The sequence below is a fragment of the Alosa alosa genome, chromosome 6, assembly GCF_017589495.1.
Source record: "Alosa alosa isolate M-15738 ecotype Scorff River chromosome 6, AALO_Geno_1.1, whole genome shotgun sequence".
NCBI classification, from domain to species: domain Eukaryota; kingdom Metazoa; phylum Chordata; class Actinopteri; order Clupeiformes; family Clupeidae; genus Alosa; species Alosa alosa.
In genome coordinates, this window is record NC_063194.1 from 36378337 (window position 1) to 36403336 (window position 25000).

The window sequence follows — 25000 nt, forward strand, 5'->3', positions numbered from 1 at the left end:
GAATGAGCGGGAGAAAGAGTTGGTAAGCTAGTTAGCGATAGGTTGGTCATACGTTCGAATTTAGACCGGACATATGGATTTTAAAAGCCCTGTCCGGTGTCCGGGCGCAGCCTCAAGTCGGATCGCATTTGTCCTCTTTTTTGAGTTGGGCGCTTTGGCATCTAGAATCTTTGCTCGACGCAGCATTGTTTCACAGACTATGGGCTGAAGACTACTGGTCAAATTATGTGTGAGTGCTTTGCAATCAGGAGGAAATACCGTACATGTTAAGTTGATCTGTTTGCATCTTTCCAGCTGCAGGTTGCTGGCCTAGCCTAGGGAAGAAAATATCTGTCTGCTATAATAGCCTACCTGTAATATCTGCCAGCAGCTTGTTTGTTACGCTTTCCCAGTAGGCTTGCAGGCCTACTTCGCGATAAGTTGTGAAATATAACCGCATATTTTTGAATGTCGGCGACTGGCTACATAAAAAAAAAAAAAAAAATGTGTTCATAATACGCATGCGTTTGAGATGAAACCAGCAGTTTTCAGCAGGACCATGCAAGGAGGACTCTTAATTAATTTAAAACAAGTCAATGGTTTTACAATGTTTCAGTCAAGCTTTGGTTGGTTTAGTTACAACTGGTATGCACAATGTAAAGTAGTAGATTAACTTTAATGTGCTATGCTGCATATTGGACAATAGATGCACATAGTAAATTATATAAAGTAGGCTTATTAAAATATGTAAATAGCTTAGTCTAACTAAAAAATATTGAAGGCAATCCAGTCCAGTGCACGTCTTTGGCAAGTAGCATAGGCTACTACAGACACAGGTGAAGAACCGTCAGCCTCAGCAATAAGCAAAAAACAAATATGTACAGCCAGCTTCAAAAGCAAGCAGCCCAGACCCTAAAATTGGGCATTTATAGCTGTGAAGTTAATTCACACACAATTATTTTTCTTTCGCCAAAATATATTTGGTAACATCTGTAGAAATCAAAAATGGGGTGGGGGTTAAAATTAGTAGGAAAAAAAACTATTGCATAAACAGTCATATATTTATTTTTGCCGTGGTATAGTCTTAATTTTTTCATTTAAATGTCTTGAAAAGGTCTTAAAAAGTCTTTAAATTTGCACTTGGAAAATGTGCAGATACCCTGAGAAAGAGCGTTGGTTAGCTAGCTCATTTAAAATATCCTACATTTTTTTTTGACCCTGCCTTTAAAAAAAATCGGAATCGAGAACCCAACCCTAACTACCACACACGCAGGCACGCACGGACGCACACAGACACACAAACGATACCCAACCCTACTACCACACACGCAGGCACGCATGCACACACACAGACACACAAACGATACCCAACCCTAACCTTGACACACGCAGGCACGCATGCACACACAGACACACAAACGATACCCAACCCTACTACCCTAACTACCACACACGCATGCACGCACACACACACATCTCAACACAAGTCGCAGATGCCAACTGACTCTACACAGGTTTTAAACATTTATTTTAAGCATTTATGATATGAACATGATGATATGAACATGGGACCTGCACACAAACGCACGCACACACACAAACACACACACACACACACGCACACGTGGCAAACACACACACACACACAAACTAACAAACAAACAAACCCTCACACACACACACACACGTGGCAAACACACACACACACACGCGATGCAGGCAGGCAGACACACACACACCAGGCAGACACACACACAAGTGGTGCAGACATACACATGCAGAACAGACACACACATATGTGTATGGTGGTTGGTGATGGCATGGTGATCTGGTCAGGTGATGTCATAAAGCCGGACACTATGCTGGTGTTTGATATGGTTATCTGGTCAGGTGATGTCATAAAGCATATGGTTATCTGGTCAGGTGATGTCATAAAGCCGGACACTACGCTGGTGTTTGACGTGGTTCTGCTGGACGTGTGGAACCGAGCGGACCGGACTCTGACCCATTCCGTCAGCCGACCGGCTAACTGCGGCCGCTCTGTCCAGAAGTCCGACTTTGTGCGGTTCCACTTCAACGGAACTCTACTGGACGGAACTCCCTTCGACTCCAGGTGAGCATCAGTGTGTGTGTGTGTGAGCTAATGTGTGTGTCTGATCACTTGCTAACGTGTGTGTGTGTGTGTATAAGGGTCAGTGTGTGTGTGATCACTTGCTAACGTGTGTGTGTGTGTGATCAAGTGCTAACGTGTGTGTATAAGCATCGGTGTGTGTGTGTGAGCTAATGTGTATGTCTGATCACTCGCTAACGTGTGTGTGTGTGTGTGTAAGCGTCAGTGTGTGTCTGATCACTTGCTAACGTGTGTGTGTGTGAGCTAATGTGTATGTCTGATCACTTGCTAACGTGTGTGTGTGTGTGTGTGTGTGTGTGTGTGCGTGCGCACACACCTGTTTATATATTTTACAAATATATTTTACAAACCGGAATCACATTTTCCTTATTACAGGCGTCAGTGAGAGAACGACACTTAACAGTCTTTACTTACATGATTTTGGTTTTGATTTTCTAATAGGTGTAAGTGTTTGTGACAACACGTCATGATAAATTTGATAATGTTTGATCGCTGTATGTATGGTATGAAACATCTTTCATGTAATGAATGCGCACTCTAGAAAGTGAAAATAGGCCTGCTATGTACAACATATGTGCGGGAATTACTCGCATCATGATGACTAGAGTTTTGGGATTATGATGACTAGAGTTTTGAGATTTATAATAGATAGATAGATAGATACTTTATTGATCCCCAAGGGGAAATTCAAGATGACTAGATCTAATGAGGGATGACTAGAGTTTTGGGATTATGATGACTAGAGTTTTGGGAGTGCAGTTTCTGCAGTTTAGACCCGACAGGGTTCTGGATGCCTGATGACAAGTGTGTGTGTGTGTGTGTACCTGATGTTACTGGTGTGTGTGTTTTACTGATGTGTGTGTGTGTGTTTTACTGATGTGTGTGTGTGTGTATGTTTTATTGATGTGTCTCTGTGTGTGTATCCTGTGCAGCTATGAGCGGCAGCAGACGCAGGATTCTCTGGTGGGGGAGGGCTGGCTCATCGCGGGGCTGGAGGAGGGGCTTCAGGGCATGTGTGTGGGGGAGAGGCGGAGCCTCACGGTGCCTCCATTCAACGGCTACGGAGAGAAGGGTTACGGTCAGTTACACACACACACACACACACACACTCTCACACACACACACACACTCTCACACACACACTCTCTCCACGGCTACGGTCAGTTACACACACACACACACTCTCTCTCCACGGCTACGGAGAGAAGGGTTACGGTTAGTTACACACACACTCACACACACACACTCTCTCTCTCACACACACACTCACTCCCAAACACACACACTCTCACACACACACACACACACACACACACACACAGCACTTTCATGCCTACGGAGAGAAGGGCTATGGTCAGATACACACACATCTGAGTATTTGAGCAAGTGTGTGTGTGTGTGTTTGAGCATATGTATGTGTGTGTTTGAGCATGCGTATGTGTGTTTGAGTGTGTGTGTGTGTGTTCGAGTGTGTGTGTGTGTGTTTGAGTGTGCGAATGTGTGTCTGGTGTGCCCTCATGCTACCCTGTTATTTGATGTGTGTGTGTGTGTTTAGGTGGTGGTATGCCCCCATGCTACCCTGTTATTTGATGTGTGTGTGTGTTTAGGTGGTGGTGTTCCCCCATGCTACCCTGTTATTTGATGTGTGTGTGTGTGTGTGTGTGTGTGTGTGTGTGTGTGTCAGGGGTGTTTCTAGACTTTCAGGACAACCTAGGCTTAGCCCGGCTGGACCGGATGTAAATGTAAAGATTAGCTGAGGATTTTTTATATATACAGTACATAAAAGCTGTCATTGTAGTAGGCAACAGACTACATTAGACTGCCCAAATGATTTATTATTGAATTACTAGGTACATGCACGTTTAAGTGTGAGGTTGCATGTAATGTATCATTAAGCAAATGTTCTGCACCTCCTTCTGTTGATCTCCCTTCTCTCTCCATCACCTGACTGCTCTTTTGTTGTTTGATCTATGCCAGAGATCTACCACAAAGACAGTAAAATGTTTGATGTTAAAATGGGATTGCACACTGTGTGTGAGAGAGAGAGAGAGAGAGAGAGAGAGAGAGAGAGAGAGAGAGAGAGAGAGAGAGAGAGAGAGAGAGAGAGAGAGAGAGCTACCCTCTACAAAATCATGGAATCAGATCAGTGTGTGGCAAACCAACAAAAACATACTACTACATTGCAGGATACAAAGAACTTTTGAGATTGCAATGTTCAGCTCTAATTACAAATGCTTTGCTTATGGATAGGGCATTTGCATACATTTCAGTGGACATTTAAACACATTCCCATGGAACATGTTCATTCATTCCCATGAAACTTTGATGGTTAAATGGCTCATTACAGGGTGAATGAAAGCTGTCTCAGCCCCCTCTAGATATTTAATGGTTTATAGTTTGTTACTGTTAAAACATCTCCCTTACGAAAAATCCTACATTGCAGGCCTACTGTGTATCAAAACTGCAATGTTTTGTTAACATCCTCGTCTGCTCCTCAGAACATCAGTAGGCTACCAAATGTTCAACAACGGGAAGGAAAGCATTTAGCCTTTAAATTTAGTTATTTAGAGCTGAGTGTAATAAATCTCTCTCTCTCTCTCTCAAAACGAGCACTGAAATGTGTCGTGCCAATTAACCTGACCAGATGCCTTGCAGTTGCCTGCTTAGCCTACTAGCAGGGCTCAAAATTGCACCAGACAAAATGCTGGTAAATATTGAAGTTGGTAGATTTCAGACAGAAAATACGGATTAGCCTACCTATTGAATGGTGGGTGAATTTCGCCACCTCATTTGTCAGTGAAGATATTCAAGATAGTGAATGGTATCCACATTTCAAAAAGTTAATTTTGACTCCTGCTTAGTGTTTACTAATGATAGCTTGCTAGCCAGCTAGCGATAGGATAGGTAAACAACACTAATAGCTGGCCTTTATGGAGTTGGTCGGACAGGACTAAGCTTATTTCAGTTTGCAAACATGAATTCTTACCCTTTGCCTTCGTTTGAAAAAGCCAAACAGTTTAAATTGTTTTTTGCATGGCCATGTCACGTCTGATTTCTCAACGTAGGCTAGGCCTAGGCCTACTACAACCTATGACGCTGAACCACCCAGTGAGTTGACAGCAGTAACGTTAGTTAAGAGCACAGATCCACTGATCTCAGACCAGACCGCGAAGCGAAGCAACCCTCTGCCGCTCTCCACCCAACCCCCAGCCCAGCCCGTTCTGCTTCTCCTTGTCAGAGTTTAGTGTTCGGGATTCCTTGTTCTAACAGGCTACGAGGGATAGAATGCACAACAAAATAAAAAAGTTAAATAACATTTTTTTGGCTACCCGGGCTGAGCTCAATTTACCCCGGGCTGAAGCCCCGGTAAAATCGGCTGGCGACGCCCCTGGTGTGAGTGTGTGTTTAGGTGGTGGTGTCCCCCCATGCCACACTGTTATTTGATGTGTGTGTGTGTGTGTGTTTAGGTGGTGGTGTGCCCCCATGCTACCCTGTTGTTTAACGTGTGTGTGTGTGTGTGTGTGTGTTTAGGTGGTGGTGTGCCCCCCCATGCCACACTGTTGTTTGACGTGGTCCTGGAAGACCTCCACAATGCCAACGACGATGTCGTCGTGGAAACGCTGGAGATTCCAAAGCCCTGTGCCAGGCACTCAGTCTCTGGAGACTTCATCCGCTACCACTACAACGGAACATTCCTCAACGGGCACACCTTCGACAGCAGGTACGCCTGTGTGTGTGTGTGTGTGTGTGTGTGCGCTTGTGAGAGTGTGTGTGTCTACAGGTGAGTTTCTATTACAGGTACTCCGCCCATTACCCAGGTAAAGTGGGCAGGCACAGGACCCATATGCGTTAGCAGTAGGCTAGTGTCCCTAGTGTCCATCCTCCTTAGTGCAGTAGTGTTAGCAGTAGGCTAGTGCACTAGGGTTAGCAGTAGGCTAGTGCACTAGGGTTAGCAGTAGGGTAGTGTTAGCAGTAGGCTAGTGCACTAGGGTTAGCAGTAGGGTAGTGCACTAGGGTTAGCAGTAGGGTAGTGTTAGCAGTAGGCTAGTGCACTAGGGTTAGCAGTAGGGTAGTGCACTAGGGTTAGCAGTAGGGTAGTGTTAGCAGTAGGCTAGTGCACTAGGGTTAGCAGTAGGGTAGTGCACTAGGGTAAGCAGTAGGGTATTGTTAGCAGTAGGGTAGTGTCCATCCTCCTTAGTGCATAGGGTTAGCAGTAGGGTAGTGTTAGCAGTAGGGTAGTGCATTAGGGTTAGCAGTAGGCTAGTGTCCATCCTCCTTAGTGCAGTAGGGTATTGCACTAGGGTTAGCAGTAGGGTAGTGTTAGCAGTAGGGTAGTGCATTAGGGTTAGCAGTAGGCTAGTGTCCATCTTCCTTAGTGCAGTAGGGTTAGCAGTAGGGTAGTGCACTAGGGTAAGCAGTAGGGTATTGTTAGCAGTAGGGTAGTGTCCATCCTCCTTAGTGCAGTAGTGTTAGCAGTAGGGTAGTGCACTAGGGTTAGCAGTAGGGTAGTGTTAGCAGTAGGGTAGTGCATTAGGGTTAGCAGTAGGCTAGTGTCCATCCTCCTTAGTGCAGTAGGGTATTGCACTAGGGTTAGCAGTAGGCTAGTGTCCATCCTCCTTAGTGTAGTAGGGTTAGCAGTAGGGTATTGCACTAGGGTTAGCAGTAGGCTAGTGTCCATCCTCCTTAGTGCACTAGGGTTAGCAGTAGGGTATTGTTAGCAGTAGGGTAGTGCACTAGGGTTAGCAGTAGGGTATTGTTAGCAGTAGGGTAGTGCAGTAGGGTTAGCAGTAGGCTAGTGTTAGCAGTAGGGTAGTGTTAGCAGTAGGGTAGTGCACTAGGGTTAGCAGTAGGCTAGTGTCCATCCTCCTTAGTGCACTAGGGTTAGCAGTAGGGTAGTGTTAGCAGTAGGCTAGTGCACTAGGGTTAGCAGTAGGGTATTGTTAGCAGTAGGCCAGTGCACCAGGGTTCAGCAGCAGGGTATTATTGTTAGCAGTAGGGCAGTGCACTAGGGCAGTAGGCTAGCGCACCAGGGCCAGCAGCAGCAGGGCAGTGCACTAGGGTTAGCAGTAGGGTATTGTTAGCAGTAGGGTAGTGCACTAGGGTTAGCAGTAGGCTAGTGTCCATCCTTCTTAGTGCACTAGGGTTAGCAGTAGGGTAGTGTTAGCAGTAGGCTAGTGCACTAGGGTTAGCAGTAGGGTAGTGCATTAGGGTTAGCAGTAGGGTAGTGCACTAGGGTTAGCAGTAGGCTAGTGTCCATCCTCCTTAGTGCACTAGGGTTAGTAGTAGGGTAGTGTTAGCAGTAGGCTAGTGCACTAGGGTTAGCAGTAGGGTAGTGTCCAGTAGGTTAGTGCACTAGGGTGCAGTAGGCTAGTGCACTAGGGTTAGCAGTATTAACTCTTATTATCTGGGGCATTCAATCATGTGGACAGATATTTAACGTTTGCAAACTTAATAATAGTACAGTAATGTCGCATCATTATTGTTGATTTGCACAATAGTCAGGCATGTTTACATATTTCCATGTCTGATACCCTGTGAGTTGACAGCATAGCATGTCTGAAAACCATGCGTGTGAACATCTCCGCCTCTGTTTGTGTGTGTGTGTATTTTTGTGGTGTGTGTGTTTGTGTGGTTGGTGTGTGTGTAGTTACCGGCGCAACCAGACGTATGACACCTACATTGGTCTGGGCTACGTGATCGTGGGGATGGACAAGGGGCTGCAGGGTGTGTGTGCTGGGGAGAGGAGGCGCATCACTATGCCCCCACACCTGGCCTATGGGGAGCATGGAGCAGGTATACACACACACACACACACTAACACACACCACACTACACACGCACACACACACGCCACACTACACACCACACTACACACACACACACTCACCACACCTGGCCTATGGGGAGCATGGAGCAGGTACACACACACTAACACACACACCACACACACACACTAACACACACACAGACATGTCCACCTCCACTGCAGATTCTTCTCACAGAATCACAGATACTGAATAACGGTTCTGATATCAGCCCACTAGTAATGCTCGGGTCATAGTAATGCTCGGGTCCTGCATCCGTCTGACCCATTTTGGAGATCCAACCTGACACGACCCACACATTGCTAATTTTAATAAGTAACGTGGTTGCACCCATATCATGCAGTTGAGTTTCATAGTGATATCTGCTAGTTAAAGGGGAAGTTTCATAAACTTTATATTACTTTAATGATACAATGATAAACTTCTACTGTTTTGGACACCCTGCCATAAAGTGGGAGTACAAGCAAACTCGAACATAAACACACATACAGGTGTACAAACACACACATACAGGTGTACAAACACACCAGCCAGCCTTGGCAGGGTTAGGGTTAAGAGTGTTTGGGCAGGGTTAGGGTTAAAGGTGTTTGGGCAGGGTTAGGGTTAAGAGTCTCTTCACCGTTTCTCTCTGCTGCCATCAGGGAAGGACATTCCTGGATCAGCTGTTCTGGTGTTCGATGTCCACGTCGTCGACTTCCACAATCCCACCGACTCGGTGGATATCCAGGTCACTCGCAAGGTCGAGTGCAACGAGACTAGCGCTGTGGACGACTTCGTCCAGTACCACTACAACTGCTCCCTTCTGGATGGGACTCGCCTCTTTAGCTCGTAAAGACACACACACACACCCTCACTGCATGTGTATCTGATCTGTAGGACACACACACACACCCTCACTCCATGTGGATCTGATCTGTTGATGTATGCATCTGATTTGCACATGTCTGGTCTGTGTGTGTGCATCTGATTTGCGCATGTCTGGTCTGTGTGTGTGTGTGTGTGTGTGTGTGTGTGTGTGCGCGCGCGCAGGAATGACTACTCAGACCCCCAGGACGTGACGCTGGGTGCGGATAAGGTGATTGACGGCCTGGACGAGGGCCTGAGGGGGATGTGTGTCGGGGAGCGGAGGACCGTGCTGATACCCCCCCACCTGGGCCACGGAGAGAAAGGAGGTACTGCCCCAAAACACCGCCACCTTTTGCCCCAAAACACCGCCACCACAGCGACTACCACCTTTTACCCCAAAACACCGCCATCTAAGCAACTACCACCTTTTACCCCAAAACACCGCCACCACAGCGACTACCACCTTTTACCTTCAGCAACAACTGTCTTTACCCTGAAACACCGTCACCACAACTGTCACACCACAGCCCTGTCTGTTACACAGTGCAACTGGAAAGGTTTCAGACCCTTTCACGTTTTCCACATTTTGTTATGTTTCAGACTCCTCTTAAAATGGATTTAATTAATTATTTTCCCTCATCAATCTACAGTACACAAAATACTTCAATACTCCACAAAAAAGCAGGTGTTTGGAGTGTTTTCTAAAGTTATAAAAAATAAAAGACTGAAATATTCCATTTACACAAGGATTCAGACCCTTTGTTATGATGCTTGCAATCCAGCTCTGATGCATCCTATTTTTATCAGTTGTCCTTAAGGTGCTTCTAGAACTAGATTGGAGTCCACCTGTGCCTAACTCAGTCTCTACCCCGTAACTCCGTTTCTACTCTACATCAGAATTTGCTCCTACCCTCAGAATTCGCTTTTTACAACAGAACTCAGTTTCTTTACATCAGAACCTCAAGTCTTCTACTCTACACCGTGAATCCCCAGCCTCTACTTCCACACACCGGTTCTACAATCAGAATCCCAGTCTTTACTTTCTACACCGTAACTCAGTCTTTAACTCTCTACACTACACGGTCTCAGTCTTCTACACTGTCTACATTTCTACACTCAGTCTTTCTCTCCAGTTGTACAAATCTAGTCTCTACATCAGAATTTCAGTCCTACACTGTAATTCCTCGGGTTACACTCACACTGTAATCTCCAGTCTATTCTACACAGAATTCAGTTCCCTACACTGCACTTGTCTCTTTACACTGTAACTCAGTCTCTAATCAGAATTCCAAGTTTCTACTTCCACATGTAATTCAGTCTTAGTTCCACAGTCTCTACTTCTACACCAGAAACTCCAGTTCCTACTAGTCACTGTAATCAGTCTACTCTACACTGTCAGTCTCTACTCTACACTGTAACTCAGTCTCTACACCGTAACTCAGTCTCTACACTGTAACTCAGTCTCTACACCGTAACTCAGTCTCTACTCTACACTGTAACTCAGTCTCTACTCCACACCGTAACTCAGTCTCTACTCAGTCTCTACTCTACACCGTAACTCAGTCTCTACTCTACACTGTAACTCAGTCTCTACACCGTAACTCAGTCTCTACACTGTAACTCAGTCTCTACTCTACACCGTAACTCAGTCTCTACTCTACACCGTAACGTAACTCAGTCTCTACTGAAGTTACAGGCAGTGGTGTGCTGTGCTGGTGTTTTAACTAATGTTGCAGGCAGTGCTGTGCTGGTGGTTTAACTGTGTGTGTGTGTGTGTGTTCCTCAGCTGGTGACGTCCCTGGCAGTGCTGTGCTAGTGTTTGAGCTGGAGTTGGTGTCGCTGCATAAGGGCCTTCCCCCTGGTTACCTGTTCGTGTGGCTGGACAATGGACCCGCAGACCTGTTCCAGGAACTCGACATGAATCACGACGAGGAGGTGCCATTAGAGGAGGTCTGGAGACACACTCACATACACTCTCGCTCACACACACACCTACAAACACACACACACCTACATACTCACATACACCTATATACACACATACTCTCTCACTCACCCAACCACCCACCTACAAACACACATACACTCTCACTCACCCACCCACACACACCTATACACTCACACATATATATATACATACATCGGTATCAGCAACCAAATAATTGCTGAAGAAAAGCTGATTGTAATATTACCCTTAGCCGATATGAGCATTCCTACAGATATTCAGATAAATCAGCAAGACTACTATCAGCAAGACTATTGTCAGCGAAACTATTTATTATCAGCAAGACTATTTACTATCAGCAAGACTATTTATTATCAGCAAGACTATTATCAGCAAGACTATTTACTGTATTTTCCGGACTATAAGTCGCACTTTTATTATGACCGCCGCGCAGCGAAGCGGCGGTCATATAGGTTTAGTCAGATTTATTTTTTTTCTTTTTCGCATGCCCAAATTTCCGTAAATGATTCCGGGACACTGAAAGACCGGGTACACAAAATTGGTGGACATGTAACCCCACATGGATAGCATGGAACCATAATTTTTCGTTTTGATCTGTAGCCCCGGCTGAATTGGACCCCCGAAAGGAGGTAGGGCAGACACAGTTTTCTGTGAATATCTCAAAAACCGTAGGGGTTTAGGAGGACCAATTTTTTTTTGTATGTTGATCTCAAGGGGCCATGTCAACCCATTCCATAACCACTCATTTCATGTATAGCGCCACCTAGTTAAACACAAAAAAGTAAAAATGAGGTGGTGTAATTGAAGGTATCTGTGACCTAACATAGTCAAAACTGCACGAAATTGGAAGTGTAGGATCATTATGACACCCTCTGTATGCACGCCAAGTTTTGTGGAATTCCGTTCATGGGGGCCACACAATAAATTAATTTATGTTATTATACACCAACTGGCCTGTAGGTGGCCGGAGACAGTTTTCTGTGAATATCTCGAGAACCGTGGGGCCTAGGAGGTCCACCTTTTTTTGTATGTTGGTCTTAAGGGGCATGTCAACCCATCCCATTACCACTTATTTCATGTATAAGCCACCTAGTTAAAAATTAAAAAGCAAAAAATTAGGTGTTTTCATCCCACAATATCTCTGGCGGACAAGGTCAAAACTGCACAAAATTAAAAGTGTAGGATCATTATGACACCCTCGAATGCATGCCAAGTTTTGTGTACTTTCAGTCAATGGGGCCCTACAATAAAATAACTTATGTGTACATTTAGTGACGTACACCAACAAGGATTCGGGACACTGAAAGACCGGGGTACACAAAACTTGGTGGGCATGTACCCCCCACATGGATAGCATGGAACCGTCATTTTTCGTTTTGATCTGCAGCCCCCCCGCTGGACTGGACCCCCCGAAAGGAGGGTAGGGCAGACACAGTTCTCTTTTATGGTATGTTGGTCTCAAGGGCCCACATCAACCTGGCTCATAATCACTCATTTGTGATTTGCACCCCCACCCCGGTAAAAAAATGAAAATGCAATATTATTCTGCTTTAATCGCCCTATCTTCAGTTAAGATGTTCAGAACTGCACCAAATTTTATGTGTATGATTGACCTGGCATTCTCTCTGGGGTATGCCAAGTTTCAGAGAATTTCATCCATGGGGGGTCTAAAAAATTAGGTTATGTGTACATTTAGTGACTGTACACTCATTGGCCTGTAAATGGCCCGGTGCACACATATAAACATGCACACACACAGGCACCCACATACTATCGGTATTAGAGCGACCGATACATAATTACAAATTCAGTAGGATCAAAGAAAGCCAAAATAAATATTCATCATCATCATAATCATGGCTGCATTTTCAGTATTGGCGATAAGTAGTCGTTTTGTCCACTAGATGGCGATCGTTGCAGTGAGGCGTAATTTTGTTGGAAGTTAAAAGTGGGTTGGGGAAAAACAATGGACACTTCCTACAAGGACTGTAATTTACCGCAGCTGAACATCTAATAAGGACAGGACGATGTTCACATGAAGTGTAATTCCCATTTCTTCTTGAAGCGAAATAAATCTGAGGATGTTTATCGGACATGCTTGGTTTTACTGCGAATACGTTAATCTTGTAATATCAATAAGGACCTAGGTAATGTTACCGTTAGCGTTGGTTGAGTGATGGAGGCCCATTTGATTGATTGCATTTGTAGAAAACTATAAATGCGGTTATACCAAACAAATTGATAGCAGCACTGTTTGTATCTTTCGACTGTCATTTATTGCACGTGCTACAAAATCATTCTGTGCAATGGAAGATTTACCAACGTTACACCCGGTCTGATACAGTTTTGCCTATACATCGTGAGACTGAGGCGCCTGTTTATTTTGTTTTAAGTGCGTGCAGGTGTGAGAGGGAATCGATGTGCTTTGATTCCAGCTTGGTAGTTGTAGTCTGTGAAATTAAAAGCACGTGTGTGTGAAGTATCCAAACAATGACACCTTCATTTCATTATGGCTGCTTTTAGCAACACACCTACTAGCTACTGTGTAGTGGGTCCCATTTAGAAGTGGCTACTTCATTAGCACTTTCCTTGACTCATGGAGCTGCGTGAATTTTATTACAACTTTTCGCTTTTTACTGTAAGTTAAGTAAGCCATTGGTTTCCAAAGGAGATTTTATTTGTGTAAGCCAGCATAGCCTATTGACAATTTATGTTGTAAATAGGCCTACCTTATAATCCTACCTGTAGCTTAGGGAAGCTAACAGCTTTCTATTAGGATCTAGTTTGTTAGTTACAGTTTTGTCATAACTCCCTAATGCATTTTGCATTTAGAATAGCCAAGCGTGTATATCTCAATCTGAAAATTAAACAATATCGGGTGCCTATGGACTAGGCTGGGTGAACCCAGCCTGATCTGCCCGCTATTTATTTTTTTTTTTGATTTCTTAAAAGATTGAGCTTGGTCTGATGAAAGCCAGACTAGCCATGGACCTCAGTTACACAATGCAAGGGAACATGAATCAGCCTATATTTGTAACGAACAATAACGGACAAAAGCTCTTCAACTTTGGCCCGTTAAAATGTGTATGAACAGTCTAGCGACGCATTTCATCAAGGCCCATTTGGACATGTCAGTTATTTGCACCACTGGTTAGATGTAAAACAGCATTTCGTTTCAGACTACTGTTACTTAATTTGTGCATTAACAATAACGTTTCAGACTACTGTTACTTAATTTGTGCATTGACAATAAAGTATTACATGAACTAAAGATGAATAAAATCTTATGTAGAAGAAGAAACATTCACAAAAAAATCCATCCATCCAAAATGACCTTTTGTTTTGATAGCTGTTGAAAAGCGGCATGGAACTGACAGAGATGTTTTTGTTTATAAATACATAATAAATAAATAAATAAATAACATTATGCTGATACCTTTTGCTTTTCCCAAATACAATGTAGCCTAGGTGTAAGTGACCTTTCATCAATCCAGTTGCAATGGATGAACTGTGATCTGCCCTACTTGTGATTGTTTAGAGATTTTAAAGGTTTTATAACAATGCTACATCTTCTTTGGCTTTTCTACAATCTATTCACCTTTTCAGCACCAGTAGGCTACTTTTCTGTGCAGCCCGCGACACACTCAGGCATGCCAAACAAGCATACACAAAAGTTTCAAGAGTGGGGATGGAGTAAAATATGGAGACAAATTGAAGTGTGATTTATTTTCGCGGAATGGATGTACAGGACTGAGCGGCGGTCATATTTTGTACCGCTATGCGGTACATCTAGTTCATAGTTTGGCTGGTCCTGCGACTCAGGTGCAATATATATATATATATATATATATTTATATATATGTTTTTATATATGTGCTTTTTTCCTCTTCATGACACATTTTTTGACTGGTGCGACTTATACTCCGGTGCAACTTATAGTCCGGAAAATACGGTATTATCAGCAAGACTATTTATTATCAGCAAGACTACTATCAGCAACACTATTATCAGCTAGACTATTTATTATCAGCAAGACTATTATCAGCAAGACTATAATCAGCACAACCTACTTGGGTTTCAGAGGCATCATACAACTCATTTTAAAAAAACAAATATAGATCTCATCCTATTTGAAGTCAAACATCAAATTGCACATTTTACATCTTATTTTTCATGAGTGAATGTCTGGATATATTGGTATCCGCAATCAGCCAAAATGAGTTTGGAAATATCGGCACATGGAATAACAGCATACGGAATATCATACGGAATTAACGGCCAATGTTGTACATCCCTACTTTACACTGAGTTTGCTCACAGATCCTCACACAAACACAGGCACACACTTTGGTATATGACACAGCAGGGGGTCAGGATTTGAAGGGTTAGCTTCAGCCACTTTGGTCGTCGACATTTTTGCTGACATTTTTGAAAACATGGCGTTACATGGTTGCAACTTCTGGCACCAGTTTTTACATGCTGATTGGTAGATGACAGCTCATGCACGAGTTTAGTGTTGGGCACGAGCATCCTCGCGCGTCCATGTTGGTTTGCATTTCTGGAAGACGACAAATAAACAACTAACTACTTGGATTAAGCTACTGATACTTGACTTAATGCCTACATGGTTTAGGCTGTATTACCGGACTTTGTGGTAAATAAAAGAAACATTTTAATGTTGTCATATTAGGCTATTATTTGCCGTATATGTGGGGTGCCAATTACCTTAAAGTAACTGACTATGACCATACACTTTGGCAGATGCATAGCAATGACCTATATCCAATTATTAGCCTACTCATTGCGTTGTGTATGAAGACTATTTTAAAACGCAGGCTGTAGGTCTGTAGAACGCATAGCGTCTGGATCATGTAACCTATGTCTCCCAAATTGATTTAAAAGCGAAACAAATGTCAATGACTTATTTCGTTTGCTTTCTTGCAACATTGACATGATTAGGCTATGCATTTGATTTAAATGTTGAGGCTGCCAGTCGAGGCAAAAGCCAAATGTCCAACAACAGTTGCAGACTCTATGCCTGCTCGAACCACAACCCGAGGGATGCGCGCTTCTATCAAAGTTTAACTTGCATTGGCTTCATTTCGTCTGCCTGCAAATGTAGCCTAGGCTTAACAAGCTGCAAATTCACACTGGGTGCAGCAAAAATCCCAGCTATCCACACGTTTCCTACATACCATGTCTACTTAATTAATAGTCATTTTCGTTGGATAGCCTATTGCGTAATAGGCCTACAACCTGTCCAAATATAGTATAAGTGACATAATATAAGTGACACAATATTGATTTGCATAGTTTATTATCACACATATCACATAAAATAACCTAGGACTTCAGAGACGGGGCAAACTTTACCACCATTCCCAAAATGTTATCCCAACCAATTAAATGAATTTGCGCTTATAACGAGGTAAAGCGCGTTCCCGAACAACTTCTTTTCCTCTGAGGGAATGTCCAATCTTCATCAACGACATACCGTTGTACCTTACGTTGTCTCCGTCTGTAACGTGAAATCTAATAGGCTTAGCTAGCTGGTGCCAGAAACAAACACCCATGAAACGCCATTTTCGTAAAGATGGCTGCGGTCAATTTCATGCTTTTTTGGCTGAAGTAGCTAGCCTAGCATGGGCCATTGAAATGAATGGGGGTGGGACTTAGTCACTCTCTCCAGTTATATATAATAGGCGTGTTCAACTTGAGGCAGATCTGACTTGGTCTGGCTTTCTACGTAAGCGTGATCTTCAGAGGCTAGCCGGGAGGAGCTACAATAGAGGGCAGCTCATCCCGGACAGACAGGCTACAGTCTGCCTGACGTGACTCGTGGGAGATATCGCGGAATTTTGTTGGCAATAAATACAGCAGAACTTTCATTCTTACTCATTAAAATGAGCATGATGACTGACGAAATAAATTCTTATGATGTAGTTTAAATAAACCACTGTTGTCACACAGTTAACAGGCCTGCATTGTAGCACATAAATTCAATATCAAGTGTTTTCCCTATATGTGTGTCTATCTATTTAACCAACAGCAGGAAATAACAGAATATCCAAACGTTTTCAGTAGGCTAGCCTACCATTGTTGCAGAAATCACGTATAAGAAGGTATCCCTTCGATTTCTGTTTATTTTTGCATATTCCAACATAAGAAAGCAGCATGAGACTCTCGTCAAAATCGTCATGAGGACATTCCTCCCAAATGGCCCTATCATGTCTTTGAACTGACGTCATGAGGGCGTGTTTTAGCTTGTGCAGCTCGTGGAAGGCAACTGCAAGATCTGTCTGCAGGCTAAGACTCCTGCGATATTTTAAGGTCATGTGACGTGGTGTCACGGTGGTAAGTCCCTCCCCGGCTGACAGAAGTCGGACAAAATTTCTAACCAGTAAGCATTGCGTCTATCCCAGTATGCATTGTGTTCAACCCAGCATGCATCACGTCAGATCTGCACAGATCTGCCTCAAGTCGAACACGCCTATAGAGAGCTCCATTATGATGTCATAGTAAGCTCCTCCCCTTCCTCTCTCCCCTCCACAGTTCTCGGAGTTCATCAGGCTGCAGGTGGCGGAGGGGCGTGGCCGTCTGAAGCCAGGGGTGGAGTCTGCGGTAGTCATTGCCGACATGTTCAAGAACCAGGACAGAAACCAAGATGGCCGCATCACAGCAGATGAGCTGAAGTTGAAAGTGCAGGAAGACGCAGAGAGAGCTCTTCATGAGGAGTTATAATGACACAAACTATAACACTAGCACATGCAAACACATTCACAGACATGCGCACACACACACACACATTCACACACACAGGTGAACTCTAAAAAACTCAGGAGCAAACTGTTACTCAAGTTTTGTTTTTGTTGTTGTGTTTGGTTTTGTTTGGTTAAACCCCACACACACTAAACCTGGTTGGACAGATATATTTATGTGTAACTCTTCTGGTCGGACGGATATATTTATGTGTAACTCTTCTGGTCGGACAGATATATTTGTGCAACACTCCTGGTCGGATGGATATATTTATGTGCAACACTCCTGGTCGGACAGATATATTTATTACACTTCTGGGTGAATGGTGAGATGGATTATTGTGTGTAAATCTGTTTTGTTAAAAACCTGAGTTTAAACTCTGGCCACTCCCATCCAGTAAGAGAGGTTACTCAAAGATTGGGTCAGTTCTGGGTCAGTGACTGTAGCCTACTGTACTGTAGTAACTAAGCTGCTCAGTTGTATCAAACCCAGAGTTTCTCCACATTTCCTCCTGGAGTTGCTACCCTCTTCTGTCATGTGTGTGAAGACTTCCTGTGGGGTTGCTGCCCTCTTCTGTGTGATTATGACCAAAATGGCTCTGGGTTTAAGCCTGACAAAATAAAACCCTTTTAATAAAGTTCGCCACCCGTGTGATGCCCTTGTGTGTGTGTGCGTCTCAGAGAATCTTTGAGTTGAGAATTGGTCAAGACCCTGTCGGAGAATCTAGAGGGCTTAAAGTATTCTGGCACTGTGCCAGATCTCCAGCGTGTCGCGGCTCTGAGGAGAAAAAATGGTGGGAAATCATTATAGACAAGGGTCATAATTTTTGTTGTTCGAGATGCCAATGCCAGCTCTCGCTTTCAACCTAACAAATGTGTTTAGCCAATCAAAAGCAGAGTAGGGTGGGACTTGGCTTCACGTTCTTGTAGGAAGAAAAGGCATCCAGCAGACTCATTAGTAACTCATTGGATCAGTCATTACAATCTAGTAGCCTAGACATCCCACATGAGATCATCATGGGTAATAATGCTTTATCAACATTCCAAACAAAGTAGCAAAACAACCAGTGTAGTCAGACACACAAATGAGCTTGCTAGGACATTTGGGGGAAATAGCGCCCTCAGCTGCTCAGCTGGACGATACAGCAGAGATGAGATGCTAGGACATTTGGGGGAAATCAAGGGATGTTACAACTCATGTTGTCACTGATGGGGGTCGCCAACGTTCTTTTGACATCATCAATAGGGTCACCTGACAAATCACCTGACATCATCAATAGGGTCACCTGCCAAATCACCTGACATCATCAATAGGGTCAAATGACATCATCAATAGGGTCACCTGCTATCATCAATAGGGTCTCCTGTCAAATCACCTGACATCATCAATAGGGTCAAATGCCAAATCACCTGCCATCATCAATAGAGTCACCTGATATCATCAATAGGGTCACCTGCCAAATCACCTGCTATCATTAATAGGGTCACCTGCCAAATCACCTGCCATCATCAATAGGGTCACCTGCCAAATCACCTGCTATCATCAATAGGGTCACCTGCCAAATTACCTGACATCATCAATAGTCACCTGAAATCATCAATAGGGTCACCTGCCAAATCACCTGCTATCATCAATAGGGTCACCTGCCATCATCAATAGGGTCACCTGCCAAATCACCTGACATCATCAATAGGGTCAAATGACATCATCAATAGGGTCAACTGACATCATCAATAGGGTCACCTGCTATCATCAATAGGGTCTCCTGTCAAATCACCTGACATCATCAATAGGGTCAAATGCCAAATCACCTGCCATCATCAATAGGGTCACCTGATATCATCAATAGGGTCACCTGCCAAATCACCTGCTATCATCAGTAGGGTCACCTGCCAAATTACCTGACATCATCAATAGTCACCTGAAATCATCAATAGGGTCACCTGCTATCATCAATAGGGTCACCTGCCATCATCAATAGGGTCACCTGCCAAATCACCTGACATCATCAATAGGGTCAAATGACATCATCAATAGGGTCAACTGACATCATCAATAGGGTCACCTGCTATCATCAATAGGGTCTCCTGTCAAATCACCTGACATCATCAATAGGGTCAAATGCCAAATCACCTGCCATCATCAATAGAGTCACCTGATATCATCAATAGGGTCACCTGCCAAATCACCTGCTATCATTAATAGGGTCACCTGCCAAATCACCTGCCATCATCAATAGGGTCACCTGCCAAATCACCTGCTATCATCAATAGGGTCACCTGCCAAATTACCTGACATCATCAATAGTCACCTGAAATCATCAATAGGGTCACCTGCCAAATCACCTGCTATCATCAATAGGGTCACCTGCCATCATCAATAGGGTCACCTGCCAAATCACCTGACATCATCAATAGGGTCAAATGACATCATCAATAGGGTCAACTGACATCATCAATAGGGTCACCTGCTATCATCAATAGGGTCTCCTGTCAAATCACCTGACATCATCAATAGGGTCAAATGCCAAATCACCTGCCATCATCAATAGGGTCACCTGATATCATCAATAGGGTCACCTGCCAAATCACCTGCTATCATCAGTAGGGTCACCTGCCAAATTACCTGACATCATCAATAGTCACCTGAAATCATCAATAGGGTCACCTGCTATCATCAATAGGGTCACCTGCCATCATCAATAGGGTCACCTGCCAAATCACCTGACATCATCAATAGGGTCAAATGACATCATCAATAGGGTCAACTGACATCATCAATAGGGTCACCTGCTATCATCAATAGGGTCTCCTGTCAAATCACCTGACATCATCAATAGGGTCAAATGCCAAATCACCTGCCATCATCAATAGGGTCACCTGATATCATCAATAGGGTCACCTGCCAAATCACCTGCTATCATCAATAGGGTCACCTGCCAAATTACCTGACATCATCAATAGTCACCTGAAATCATCAATAGGGTCACCTGCTATCATCAATAGGGTCACCTGTTATCATCAATAGGGTCACCTGTTAAATCACCTGACATCATCAATAGGGTCACCTGCCAAATCACCTGTCATCATCAATAGGTCACCCTGACACATCATCAATAGGGTCACCTGCCAAATCACCTGACATCATCAATAGGGTCACCTGCCAAATCACCTGCCATCATCAATAGGGTCACCTGACATCATCAATAGGGTCACCTGCCATCATCAATAGGGTCACCTGCCAAATCACCTGACATCATCAATAGGGTCAAATGACATCATCAATAGGGTCAACTGACATCATCAATAGGGTCACCTGCTATCATCAATAGGGTCTCCTGTCAAATCACCTGACATCATCAATAGGGTCAAATGCCAAATCACCTGCCATCATCAATAGGGTCACCTGATATCATCAATGGGTCACCTGCCAAATCACCTGCTATCATCAGTAGGGTCACCTGCCAAATTACCTGACATCATCAATAGTCACCTGAAATCATCAATAGGGTCACCTGCTATCATCAATAGGGTCACCTGCCATCATCAATAGGGTCACCTGCCAAATCACCTGACATCATCAATAGTCACCTGAAATCATCAATAGGGTCAAATGACATCATCAATAGGGTCAACTGACATCATCAATAGGGTCACCTGCTATCATCAATAGGGTCTCCTGTCAAATCACCTGACATCATCAATAGGGTCAAATGCCAAATCACCTGCCATCATCAATAGGGTCACCTGATATCATCAATAGGGTCACCTGCCAAATCACCTGCTATCATCAATAGGGTCACCTGCCAAATTACCTGACATCATCAATAGTCACCTGAAATCATCAATAGGGTCACCTGCTATCATCAATAGGGTCACCTGTTATCATCAATAGGGTCACCTGTTAAATCACCTGACATCATCAATAGGGTCACCTGCCAAATCACCTGTCATCATCAATAGGGTCACCTGACATCATCAATAGGGTCACCTGCCAAATCACCTGACATCATCAATAGGGTCACCTGCCAAATCACCTGCCATCATCAATAGGGTCACCTGACATCATCAATAGGGTCACCTGCCAAATCACCTGACATCATCAATAGGGTCACCTGCCATCATCAATAGGGTCACCTGTTATCATCAATAGGGTCACCTGCCAAATCACCTGCTATCATTAATAGGGTCACCTGCCAAATCACCTGCCATCATCAATAGGGTCACCTGCCAAATCACCTGCTATCATCAATAGGGTCACCTGCCAAATTACCTGACATCATCAATAGTCACCTGAAATCATCAATAGGGTCACCTGCTATCATCAATAGGGTCACCTGCCATCATCAATAGGGTCACCTGTTCTCATCAATAGGGTCACCTGCCAAATCACCTGACATCATCAATAGGGTCACCTGCCATCATCAATAGGGTCAACTGACATCATCAATAGGGTCACCTGCTATCATCAATAGGGTCACCTGTCAAATCACCTGACATCATCAATAGGGCCAAATGCCAAATCACCTGCCATCATCAATAGAATCACCTGCTATCATCAATAGGGTCACCTGCCAAATCACCTGACATCATCAATAGGGTCACCTGCCATCATCAATAGGGTCAACTGATATCATCAATAGGGTCACCTGCCATCATTAATAGAATCACCTGCTATCATCAATAGGGTCACCTGCCAAATCACCTGGGTCACCTGCTATCATCAATAGGGTCACCTGCCAAATCACCTGCCATCATCAATAGGGTCACCTGCCAAATCACTTGACATCATCAATAGGGTCATCTGCCATCATCAATAGGGTCAACTGACATCATCAATAGGGTCACCTGCCAAATCACCTGCTATCATCAATAGGGTCACCTGCCAAATCACCTGCTATCATCAATAGGGTCACCTGCTATCATCAATAGGGTCACCTGCCAAATCACCTGACATCATCAATAGGGTCACCTGCCAAATCACCTGCCATCATCAATAGGGTCACCTGCCAAAAAGGTTGGGAATCCATGGCCTACAACGAAGTGGGTCCCATCGACTGAGGACACTCTTATAGAATTATCCTTCTTGCAGTCATCAGCAGGCCTAGCCTAATTTATGCATATTTAAGTCTAGGTCCACGCCATTGTAGGCCATTGTTTCTTGCTAACATTCAAACAGTGAAATCTGAAAATGTATATATAATGGTGTAGGCCGAAATGTTTTCTCCACTTGTCTACCAGTGCAGGGTGCTTGCATTTAAGAAAAGTTATCTTCTTCTACCCCCACCTGCTATCATCAATAGGGTCACCTGCCAAATTACCTGACATCATCAATAGTCACCTGAAATCATCAATAGGGTCACCTGCTATCATCAATAGGGTCACCTGCCATCATCAATAGGGTCACCTGTTTTCATCAATAGGGTCACCTGCCAAATCACCTGACATCATCAATAGGGTCACCTGCCATCATCAATAGGGTCAACTGACATCATCAATAGGGTCACCTGCTATCATCAATAGGGTCACCTGTCAAATCACCTGACATCATCAATAGGGCCAAATGCCAAATCACCTGCCATCATCAATAGAATCACCTGCTATCATCAATAGGGTCACCTGCCAAATCACCTGCCATCATCAATAGGGTCACCTGCCAAATCACCTGACATCATCAATAGGGTCACCTGCCATCATCAATAGGGTCAACTGATATCATCAATAGGGTCACCTGCCATCATCAATAGAATCACCTGCTATCATCAATAGGGTCACCTGCCAAATCACCTGGGTCACCTGCTATCATCAATAGGGTCACCTGCCAAATCACCTGCCATCATCAATAGGGTCACCTGCCAAATCACCTGACATCATCAATAGGGTCATCTGCCATCATCAATAGGGTCAACTGACATCATCAATAGGGTCACCTGCCAAATCACCTGCTATCATCAATAGGGTCACCTGCCAAATCACCTGCTATCATCAATAGGGTCACCTGCTATCATCAATAGGGTCACCTGCCAAATCACCTGACATCATCAATAGGGTCACCTGCCAAATCACCTGCCATCATCAATAGGGTCACCTGCCAAAAAGGTTGGGAATCCATGGCCTACAACGAAGTGGGTCCCATCGACTGAGGACACTCTTATAGAATTATCCTTCTTGCAGTCATCAGCAGGCCTAGCCTAATTTATGCATATTTAAGTCTAGGTCCACGCCATTGTAGGCCATTGTTTCTTGCTAACATTCAAACAGTGAAATCTGAAAATGTATATATAATGGTGTAGGCCGAAATGTTTTCTCCACTTGTCTACCAGTGCAGGGTGCTTGCATTTAAGAAAAGTTATCTTCTTCTACCCCCAAACATCCCCAGCCAAAAAATGTCCAGGCTCAGGATTTAGGCCCTGAATATGTCAGCTCATTTTTGTTTTCCAATTAAACTTGGGTACTGTCAGTAGTAGAGAGCACATTGTCTACTGTCAACATCAACCCTCACCCTTTACGTGCATCAGAATCAGCTTTATTGGCCAGGTTTGCGTAAACAATCAGCTTTATTGGCCAGGTTTGCGTAAACAATCAGCTTTATTGGCCAGGTTTGCATAAACAATCAGCTTTGGCCCTGAGGCCGTTTTTTAAACGGTCTACTTTTGATCTGACCATGAAATCAAAAGTCTGAAAAACAAAGTGTTATTTGTATCACATTCATAAACATGAAATAACAAGTTTATTTTTTTCATTTTGGACTCTCAATTGAATATCAAATGAACAAATGATACACGGACCAGTCAGTCTGGGATTTTCTGCAGGGGGGTCTCTTGTAACCTGATTGTAATCTCTTGTGACCTGTTGCAGGCCTTTCCAAACTGATGCAGGGTTGTTGGCTGAGAGGCTATTTTTTAGCTTCTTACTGTAGCTTAGCTTTGGCTACCCTGATCTCCTTTGTCAGCTTGTTCCTGGCCTGCTTATATAGGTCCCAGTCCCCACTCCTGTAGGTCTGGGGTTGGTGCAGCTTGTTCTACTGCCAACATCAACCCTCACCCTGTTCTACTGCCAACATCAACCCTCACCCTACTGCCAACATCAACCCTCACCCTAGCCTTTATGTGCAGCTTGTTCTACTGCCAACATCAACCCTCACCCTACTACCAAAATCAACCCTTACCCTGTTCTACTGCCAACATCAACTCTCACCCTAAAGCCAACATAAACCCTCACCCTAGCCTTTATGTGCAGCTTGATCTACTGCCAACATCAACCCTCACCCCAGCCTTTATGTGCAGCTTGTTCTTTAAGAGGAAATTCCAGGGGTTCCAGGAAATCATAAAAATAATGCCCCCACTAACTACTGCTACTGATAGATACTGCTGGAGAGACCCTGCTACTGATAGATACTGCTGGAGAGACCCTGCTGGAGAGACCCTGCATTCCTTTCAATAAAGTCAGCAGGTGTGTTGTCTCCATGCAGACTTTAGACCGGTTACATCTCTAA

At 44.0% G+C, this 25000-nt stretch overlaps 2 protein-coding genes and 1 long non-coding RNA gene across 4 annotated transcripts in view; 1 reads left to right on the forward strand and 2 right to left on the reverse strand.

Annotated features, from left to right (window-relative positions):
- LOC125296100 (peptidyl-prolyl cis-trans isomerase FKBP10-like) overlaps nt 1-18147 on the forward strand; it is a 23512-nt gene extending 5365 nt beyond the window's left edge. For both annotated transcript variants that reach the window (XM_048245783.1, XM_048245784.1), the window contains 8 exons: nt 1903-2092; nt 3043-3188; nt 5642-5831; nt 7758-7903; nt 8577-8763; nt 8965-9107; nt 10568-10731; nt 17300-18147. In XM_048245783.1, the coding sequence (XP_048101740.1) occupies nt 1903-2092; nt 3043-3188; nt 5642-5831; nt 7758-7903; nt 8577-8763; nt 8965-9107; nt 10568-10731; nt 17300-17488 (1355 nt within the window). In that variant the 3' untranslated portion in view covers nt 17489-18147. The remainder of the gene's footprint in view (nt 1-1902; nt 2093-3042; nt 3189-5641; nt 5832-7757; nt 7904-8576; nt 8764-8964; nt 9108-10567; nt 10732-17299) is intronic.
- A 4313-nt stretch (nt 18148-22460) lies between these two features.
- Nucleotides 22461-23293, reverse strand: LOC125296101. The gene is made up of 3 exons (XR_007193715.1): nt 23281-23293; nt 22793-22912; nt 22461-22489 (listed from the first exon to the last, which is right to left on the reverse strand). It is a non-coding gene; the product is annotated as an uncharacterized LOC125296101 (long non-coding RNA).
- A 609-nt stretch (nt 23294-23902) lies between these two features.
- LOC125295872 (cytosolic 5'-nucleotidase 3-like) overlaps nt 23903-25000 on the reverse strand; it is a 38911-nt gene continuing 37813 nt past the window's right edge. The window contains exon 7 of the mRNA XM_048245439.1: nt 23903-25000. This exon is cut by the window's right edge and continues 1234 nt beyond it. The gene's annotated coding sequence lies outside the window, so the exon portion shown is untranslated.